The 10,304-nt window shown below is 37.1% G+C and overlaps 1 protein-coding gene across 1 annotated transcript in view; it reads left to right on the top strand.

Annotated features, from left to right (window-relative positions):
- Window positions 1-10,304, top strand: part of LOC116254503 (E3 SUMO-protein ligase SIZ1) — a 63,018-nt gene that overhangs the window by 43,652 nt on the left and 9,062 nt on the right. The window contains exons 10-12 of the mRNA XM_031629928.2: window positions 3,323-3,398; window positions 9,902-9,975; window positions 10,117-10,224. Coding sequence (XP_031485788.1) covers window positions 3,323-3,398; window positions 9,902-9,975; window positions 10,117-10,224 — 258 coding nt within the window. The remainder of the gene's footprint in view (window positions 1-3,322; window positions 3,399-9,901; window positions 9,976-10,116; window positions 10,225-10,304) is intronic.

Raw genomic sequence — 10,304 nt, 5'->3', positions numbered from 1 at the left:
GACATCCTTGGTAACATAAACTTGACCAGTGATAGGATCAAGACACTTATACCCCTTTTGAGTAGGAGAATATCCAACAAAAACACCTTTAATTGACCTCAGATCAAGTTTTTTAACATGAGGACTGTGATCATGAATAAAGCAAACACACCCAAAGACACGAGGTGGAAGGAGAAAGGGTGGACGACTCTCTGGAAACATAAAGTGGGGAGTTTGTCCATTTAGCACACGACTAGGCATACGATTGATCAGATATGCACTAGTGAGAACTGCATCACCCCAATATTGTTTTGGAAGATTCTTTTGAAACAAGCTTTGGTGACATTGAGTAACTGATGAGTTTTCCTCTTAGCTACTCCATTTTGTGGAGGGGTATAACTGCAAGACGTCTCATAAACAATCCTTCTTTTTGGAAAGAAATCTTCAACAGCTTGACATATATACTCACGAGCATTATTAGACCAAAAGGTTTTAACAGAACTACCATACTGGGTCTCCACATGAAGAATGAAGGTCTCTATGACATGAGACACTTCACTACGGTCTTTTAACAAATAAACAAAGGTACTCCTTGAGTAATCATCTATAAAGGTTATAAAATACTGAAAGCCACAACGAGTATTAATGCCCGAAGGCCCCTACACATCAGAATGAATCAAAGAAAAAACTTCATTAGCACGATTGTTCGGAACAGGGTATGAAGTTATAACATGTTTAACAAACTGATAAACATCACATGATAACATAGATATGTCCAGACGATAACATAAATAAGGAAATAATTGTTTCAAAATCCCAAAAGGGAGATGCCCAAGGCGTTCATGTCAATACAAAAATAACTGAAGACAATCTTCTCTCTTCTTTTCTTTCCTGCTATCTGTTGTCATAAGAGCTGTGACCACACAGATAGGAAGTCGATATAGGCCTTCAGACACCAAACCAATCCCAATCTTATTCACTGTTACCAAGTCCTGCAAAACACAACGATTTGTAGAAAATATAAGTTCACAGTTCAACTCCTTTGTAATCTTGTTGACAGACAAAAGATTCAAGGAAAGAAGAGGAACATGTAAGGCACCGTGCACTAAAAAATTGTTTAACAAGGAAAGACTCTCTCTTCCCGTCACAGAGGTAAAAGAACCATCGGCAAGAGAAACACGTTCCTTTCCTGATGCGAACGTATACTCATGGAAGAGCTTAGGATTGCCAGTCATGTGGTGGGTGACACCATTGTCAACAATCTATTCTCCCATACAAGAATTACCTTTTTCTTAGAAACCGCAAGGGCATGGTTGACTTTTACATCATCTGCTGCTTCAGCTTGACCAATATCAATTCGACTCAGATAAGCACAAAGTTCACAAATTTGTTCAGTAGAGATATAAGCTTTCTCTCCACTAGAGTTGGCAACATAAGAAGTAGGTTTCTTCCCACTGGAAGGTTTCCCTGGACTATTCTTCTTTTCTGGATGGAGGTCCCAACAAAAATCCACAGTATGACCAGTCTTCTTGCAGTGAGTGCACTTGTGAGGAGGTCAGACAGCTCCTACAGGACCACGGCTAACAAGGGCAGACCTCTCATTGTATAAGATGTGATCCCCCTTTTTTCCAGTAATAATAAGGCGTTGTTGCTCTTTAGCCTCTACCCGAGAGTAAACCTCTTCAATACTAGGTAGTCTGTCAGAATTAAGGATTTGACTCCTTATGCCTTCAAAGTCCTCATTCAACCCTACTAGAAATAGGAATACCCTATTCTCCAATTCTTTAGTTACACACCTGGTCTTGGGGACAATCTCAAGTGTCATCGAAGTAGTAGTCAAGGTCCTCCCACTTAGATTTCAAGGTAGCGTAGAAATCTACGACAGAGTGTTCACCTTGCCGTAGAGAATAGACATCCTTCATCAACCGATACACCCGAACAATTCTCTTCTTTTGGCCGTACATCTGCTCAAGTATAACCCACATATCCCTCACAGTCCTCTTGCGAAGAATAAAGGTTGAATCTCAGGTGACACAGAGTTGACAATCCAAGTCTTAACTTGGTTGTCCTCAAGAAACCATGTGTCCCAAGCAACATTCGTCTCATTTGGTTCAATCTTCCTCCCGTTTATATACGCAATTCTGCCTCGACCTGCAATCCCCATGGTCATAGCAACAGACCATTGCATGTAGTTTTCTTTGGTAAGATGAATAGTGGTGACCTGAACAGTTATATTTTCAGTTCTAACACCCCCAACCTCAATCTGACCAGTGTTCACAATGGAGGCGGATGATTCAGCCATGATCACGAATCAATTCTGCAGAGAAAGAAACAACAGGCAAACAAGAAAAACTATGCGTCAAGCAGGGCAGTGGCATGTCTCCCCCAGCACGACCCAAAAGCACCAACGGCAGAAGAAAACAGGCTAGGCGACAGCGGACGGCGACACGGGCGGCGCTAGACGGGATGAGAGCAGCGTCAGAGCTGGTAGCGCTTAGGCGACGACAGAAGGTTGACGATGACTCAGGACACGCGGACGATGGGCAATACAACGCGGCAGCGGCGGCGGGATCTGGTCGACGGTAAATGTTGGGCGACGCTGGATATCGGAACAACGTCGGACGATGAAGGACCAGCTCCAGATGATGAAGAGCATCGAGCGATGGAAAGGTCAGGGCTGGAACATTACGGCTGGCAAAAAATTTTACAAATTAGTCACGGGCTCTGATATCATGTAGAAACAGTAAAAACAAATAGAAAGAAGAACACACAGATGTAACGTGGAAAACCCCTCAACTAGAGGGAAAAAACCACGGGTGAGGAGGACTGGTGCCAACTAGCCGCCAGACACTCTCTCTCTTTAATTATCATTCACACACCGAAATTAGGGTTTACACAGCTTAAGTAGGGCCATAATAGTAACACACTGGATCGGGTCCAAATACAGATCTGGATCCAGACCCGGATAGGTAACCCAACTACAACGTATGCCAACAGTCAACAGTTATGAAAGCTATAATTTTGATTCCAGAGTTTCTACCTGATCCTGCTAAAACGATTCTTCAATGACAAGCTGAGAAGTAAGTCAGCTTAGTGGCTGTGCAACTTGTGTTGATAATATTGCGCCTTCACTTAATTTGGTACATATTCATACTAAGTTTGTAGCTGTCTAGAAGGAAGCCCAAAGTTGGTTCAATGATGTTTTTTTTTGTGTTTTCATTTGAAATCTATCAGTTTATACCATGATAGTATAGCAACTTAAGCTCATGTTTCATTGTCCTTTGGTTAACTTGAGATGTGAATTGTTATGTTCATCATCTAGAAAAGGTGGATATTTTTGCAGGCCTGGTGCATCCTTCTCAATGATAAAGTTTCTTTCCGGATGCAGTGGCCACAATTTGTTGAACTGCAGGTCAATGGTATGAATCTTCTAGTATATAAATTATAAAGTATGGTTCTTGGTCAGATTTTCCCCAAAACAACTGTAGAGTGCGGTTCTGTTCCTTGGATCTTATCAATGAACCTCTACATTTTTTGCTATTGAAAATATGTGACATCTGTCTTGGGATTCTGCGTGTATAAGTTGCATTAATTGTTGTAGAGTATTTAATATAAATAAGGTTCTCATTCTATTTCAATGTTCATTACCAAGTTTTCATTAATGTGCCAGGCTACCAGCATACAATTGATTTCCTAGTTTTGATTAGTAATTGTTGAATTTGTTGATTGTGTGTGTCCTTGTCTGATATTAGAAATGCGTATACATAACTTGTACCAGCTGAGCCCAAAATATGATATGCATTGCATGGTCAGGCAAAGCATCATAAAGATTATAAATTTGTTCTACAATATCTTCTTAACAAAATAAAAAATTGGTAAAAAAAGAAGCAGCAATAAACAACATATTTTATTGATAACTGACTAACTACAAAATTTAGCCGACAATTTCCCATTCAAATGACCAAGAATTGCATAAACCATTAAATCTACAAAAATAAAACATATCTGCATTGTGTAACCTAGATATTTTCACTAAACATTGTCAAAAGAAGTGAAAGTACTTCAAATACTTGAACATATAGAATAATGATAGATTGAAGTGTCGATGACTTCCTCCTGTAACAACATCGTGATTTTTTTATCTCCTACAAAGGAAACCACCACTTTTTTTTTTTCATGAATTGTAATAAACCTTAACCGTTTGATTTTGAACAAATGTACTTGGATACCCTTCTTGAGACATTTATTTTTCCACCTAGGAAGATTCAGTACAAATTTAGACAGAAACCACTTGAAGTGTAATTTAAGAACATTATCACAAATGTTGCTGTTTTTTTGGAAAATATTGTGTGAAATATAGAAAACAAGTAAAAATGAAAAAGTCGCAATATTTCAAAAGGAAATGGCATTTTTGAATCTATCATGATAATTTCACCTTTTTTTTTGGGCAACGTACATCCTTTTGGCTTTTACTGTATGAGTTTTCAAAGGGGCATGTATTGCACTTTAAAACTGTTCTAAAAAATGTTCTTTTTGGTGTGATGGTAAGACCAGAAAATTCACAACCCTTTCAAGCATTGGGGTAGAAATAAAGTTCAGCCACACACTGATACCTTCTTCTAAAGTTCTTTTTGTTTCTCTTCGGTAGTTTGGAGCCCGTAGATAAGTAAAAATGAAAAAGTCGCAATATTTCAAAAGGAAATGGCGTTTTTGAATCTTTCATGATAATTTCACCTTTTTTTTCCTTTTTTTTTGCAACGTACATCCTTTTGGCTTTTACTGTATGAGCTTTCAAAGGGGCTTGTATTGCACTTTAAAAATGTTCTAAAAAATTATGTTCTTGTTGGTGTTTAAAAGGGATATGAACTATGATAGTAAAAGACCAGAAAATTCATAACCCTTTCAAACATTGGGGTAGAAATAAAGTTCAGCCACACACTGATACCTTCTTCTAAAGTTCTTTTTGTTTCTCCTCGGTAGTTTAGAGCCCGTAGATATGAAATTAATGAATGCTCACCATGATTGTGAGAAATTTTAGCAGCTTGGAACATGATTTTCGTATGCCCATTTAATGGACCAGTTTTGTAGAGAAATAAATTAAGGGGCCAAAATTACAGTAAGCCACACAGAATCACTTTCGCTGGCAATGCAGTAGATTTGATTCTACTAAATTGGCAGGACCCTTGAACAAGGGTGATCAATAAATTCATGAAAAAAAATTGTTAAGAATGAAATATTCTCAAAACATCAAAAAGGTTCCATACTGAAAATGAAACATTAATTAACCTGTTTATGACAATTCAACAGGATATGGTGTAATAGGTGACCAAAAAACAGAAAGAGTGGCAGCTCTTAGCCTCAATTATAACGTTGTGAGATTACCAAGGAAACCCACAAATTTCAGACCCATAAGCATCTTGGTGGGAGTTGCTATACAGAAAAATATCTATGACCTATTTTTGACAGGTAAACAGATTAGGTTGAAATGGTTGCTCCAATTACAAAAAGAGGGAAAAGGATGACAGTGTATTGCCTCAACGATAGGATCATGTCCAAGAAAATTCACAAATTTCACACCCATAAACATCCAAGTCTTCAGTTGGAAATGCTGTACATAAAAGGCTGAAGAATCCCTGCAATCAAACAATCAAGATTAGCTGTATCATGCTAAATGCTTGGCACATAATTTTTTGTAGACCATCTCAACCTGTTAATTGCCATCTCAAAGGGGATCTTGAGCTGTTTCCATGTCAAAGAATAATTAAATTTATATCAACATATGCTTCCTGCAAGTTTTGGGCTGAGAGTATGCATCTAATAGAGACAGCGATTCTCATAAATAGAATAATGACTTCATAACATAGTGGCTGCTGTATGTGTGGTTAAGAGTTTTTACATGAAGTTCTTGAATGCAGTCCATTGCATGCACTTATTTGTGAGAGAGAGAGAGAGAAAGATTGAAATCCTATGGAGTAGTTTTGAGGGTTCTCTAAGATGAGGGATCTTAACGAAAGTGGGAAAGGAAATCTATTAAGGAAACAACTAAATTAATTTAGTAAGAATAATAAATTATGAAAAACCAAAATTTAACTGAAATAAATTAATAAATTAATTTTTTATCGTCATTAAAACATTATTTTTATCACTTTATCTATTTTTTATGTCTTTTTATTAGTGTCTCATTTGTTTTATTTTACCTAATTTTAAAATTTTTAGGTTTTCAATTTTTTGAGATTTTATCGATCTTTTTCCCAAAAAAAAATTCAGAAAGTGCTGGAAAAAGATTTCACTGTCCCAAGAATGATAATTTTGACAAATGGGTAAGATAAGCCAAATTCATGAATAAAGCAACCTCACTACACTTGCAATGTGTGATAAGAAAGTAGCCATATGTATAACAAATAATCTTGTGTTTCATGAAAGGGCATAGCATATCGAAGATAACTGTCACCGCATATATGACATGGCGCAGTTAGGCCACAAAGAACAACTGGCAAATATCTTTGCTAAGCTATGTCACATAGGTACCAGTACGGGTGCGGACCGTTTTCAAATAACTTGGGCGCAGTTATTCTGTTTGTAATTTTTTGATATATATATATATATATATATATATATATATATATATATATATATATATATATATATATATATATATATATATATATATATATATATATATATTACAAACAGAATAACATATGCATAAAAAAAGCTATATCTGAAAAGCAAAAAACTATAACCGATAAGGCGATAACTGAAGATGTATATCAACAACTCAAGCACATAAAAAAAAATCAGATGATCTACCAGAAAACAGTGCAAGCCACATGGAAGAAAAACACAAAAAACAGAGGGTCTACCAAACAGATGGAAATCGTGTTATTGGAAGAAAGAGCTCACAAACCTTCGTCACTCTTGCTCATGACAAGCAACTTTGAACAATTTTCGATTGAGAAAATTGAAAAACGAAAAGCAGCTAGGTAAAAGGAGGAAGGGGAAAACCGGAAAAGTCAATCTGAGACCATCATCAATTAGTCATCTAATTTTACTTTCTATCCTTCACATCCAGTTTAGCTTAGCTCACAAATTTACTGTCAGTCCCTTTACTGCGACTCAAAGAAAGGAAGTCTTCTAACACAATGATGAATTAGTTCCCTACATTGTCTTAACAAAAGAAAGAAGATGAAGAAAAACGTAATCTGGGATTGAATTGAGTTCGATCCTCCAACAAGTCCTAGGTAAAACAGAAGATTGGAGGACAAGAACAAACTTAACACAGTGAACCGTCTTCGGCTGCTTGGGTTTCCCACTTGCCAGAGGTGAACTGTCTGCGGCTTGACTCTCGCTTACACCATTTTCATTAACACAACAACAACCACAAAATATGCAGTCTTATGCATTAATGGAAGAACGAAAGAACAGAGTTCGATCAAGCGGTCAAGAATGATTAGAAAGGCACATATGAGAAAACGGAAGAACAAAAAACGAAGAAAGAGCTCGATCTTCACAGAACCCTAAAAACCAAGCAAAACCAAAAGAAAAAGCTCGCCGAAGAGGAAGAAGCAGAACCGTCGAGTTGAATCGCCGTTCTCTGCTCGCTGTTGACCTCTCGTCGTAGGTCTCTATCGGTGAAGTCGAAGAAGACAAAGTGAAGAAGAACCGTCAATGAAAGATTTTGATGGGTTTCGATATTTTTAACGTGAAAAATGTAAAAAAACGTTACAATGTAAAACACGTTAAAAATTGAAAGCGGACAATTTTGGACACGGTCAACTTTGACTGAGTCCGAAAATGGTCGGACTCAACCTGAGTACGTTGACCTTATCAGGTGTGGTCAACGGTATACCCGACGCCGCACCCGTACCGATATCTCATATCGGTACGATGTAGTCGGAGCAGTACCTGTGTTACATAGTTGCTAAGCCTCTTACAAGTTCAAGTTCCTCAAGGTGTTGCAACAAGCTGAGCACAACTGATATTTATGCTCCAGCTTGAAGGGGAGTGTTACTAAAGTAAGTTATTATGGCGGGCTAATATGCAGTTGGCTCTTGTTCAAGTTCTAGTCTTGTCTTTGTAATAGTGGGCCCCTTAGGGTAATTATTGTTTTTAAGTTTTAATTAATCCTTATATAAAGCATAGGAAGTCGTCTTTTTAAAAAAAAACGTGATAAAAACATTAAAGACAATGTAGACAAAAAAGACGTGTTTTTTTAAAAGAACTTTAAAAAATTAAATTGTTGCATTTTTATTGTGTTTTCATCGCGTTTTATCATGTTTTTAAATTTTTACGTTATTTTTGTTTAAAATTTTAAAACTTAAGTTAAATTATTTACCTTTGTTTCTATCATTATTAAAACATAATTTTTATCAGTCTAATTATTTTTTATGTTTTTGTTTTCTTTTCTCAAAAGATTGAGAAAATTTTCTCGAGATTTTCAGCTTTGTCACAAAACATCGCTATTTAAAACATGTTGATGATAACTGTGTCTATAATATAAAGCAAGGGTTTGAGATGAAATAGAATGACTCTCTATCTCTGTCTCTTTGTCTCTCTCTTTTCCTTTCCTCTCTTTTTCTCTTCCCATCCATCGTCTTTCCTACAGTGTGTACATGTAAAAGTGACGGTTACTTTTACTGTAATGGCTGGTATATCAGGGTTGGATTGGAATACCTAGTAGTCCATGTGTAAAAAATGAATGTTTGCTGTTGGTCTATGCAATCTTGGCCTAGCTAATATGGGAAGCACGCTGCCTAGGTGGTATGGTTTCAAGACCAGAGCTCAAACAAATTAATGGAGGCCTGCACAAGTGATGGAACATGTAGTTTAATTTGACACATGTGCAAAACCTTACACATGCTTGTCATATGGAGCAAATTGGATGCCTGTGCTAAGGACAGCCCTTCGTTCCCTCGTTCTCTTTTTGTTCCTGTAGGAAGGGAATAGATATGGAACTGCCATGTTCCTATGTGCAATTCTAGTGTTTGTAGCCGACATCTAGTACAAATAGTGCCACATAGGCCTCTACCTCCAAAAAAATTAGCAGTCTTTCTGCAGATACAACCCGAACCAACTCATCTGCCCACTCCATCTGCCGTTGAACTACGAAAGAAGAAAATTTCATAATTATACCGCTTAGTGCTTGAACCAAAGGGAAGCAAGAATGGGAGGTGAACCTCTTTTCTGTCATCCTTTTCATAGGTACAGGAACACCAACCCAATCCTGTGGAAACTCCAATTCCTAAGACTACAGTAATTGAAGTGAACAACCATTTTCTTTCTTGGCGTAATGTGAAAGCACTTGTGGAGGTCTCCATTAGGGCTATTTTTGTTGGGGCAAAACCATCCATTTTCCTACTTTAAAGTAGGTGTCATGAAGTCCTTACTACATATGATTTTTCAACATTCTCAAATGGTGAATATTGTGGTCTGAGATGGCCATTGGTATCCAATCCTTACCCTTGTCAAAATTCTGCACAAAAGCCATCTAGGGGTTTACCAATAATTGGTAGTGCATTTTGTGCTACCAACATGATCTTGACATGAACAGTTCGATACTTTATAATTCTGATTTAGGAGCTGTATATTATGGTTTTTTGTTTTATTGTTCATGCATCACAAAAGAAAGAGTTCTCATTGAACAAATGGGCATAGAATATTGTTGCTTCCTATAACTAGTCTCTGTAAATCCTTTCTTGCATTTGAGCCGTGACCCTGGTTTTACCAGTCTCTAACTTTTGAAGGTTGCTCCTTATCCATTGTGGTATTGTACTTGGACCTGTATTGGTTCAATTGCTATGTTTTTTGTTTCTTAGAAAATTACAAGAAATTTGACTAAATATATGATAATCAGTTAAGAGAATTATAAACTTTAGTTATTTATGTAGTTGACAATTGCTTTTCTGTTCTGCACAATATGTAGGAGCCACAGTTCGTACAACCACTAGGCCAGGCTCTCAATTACTGGGAATTAATGGCCGTGACGATGGTCCTGTTGTAAGTCTGCACGCAGCTTTGTTCCTGAGCTGCTGTCATTTTCTTTTATTGGTTTCAAGTTTCAAATGGAGGCATTTTCTTTAATACTATGGTACCCTTTGTACAATCGTCTCTTTTGTTCGTGTTGTTCTTTTTTGGTAGATAACTCAATGGAGTCGAGAAGGAATAAATAGAATATCGTTATCAGCTGGTGATTCTCGGGTATTCTGTTTTGGGGTCAGACTTGTAAGGAGGCGCACTGTTTTACAGGTAACTTTCTTGTGTATATCTTGCTGTCTCCTGTATGTTCTTCTGTTTCGCTTCTCCTTTTTCTTTTTCTTTTTTTTCTA

Source organism: Nymphaea colorata, chromosome 5, assembly GCF_008831285.2.
Source record: "Nymphaea colorata isolate Beijing-Zhang1983 chromosome 5, ASM883128v2, whole genome shotgun sequence".
Classification (NCBI taxonomy): Eukaryota; Viridiplantae; Streptophyta; class Magnoliopsida; order Nymphaeales; family Nymphaeaceae; genus Nymphaea; species Nymphaea colorata.
The sequence above is the reverse complement of the archived record's forward strand: the minus strand, read 5'-3'. Positions and strand labels throughout refer to the sequence as shown.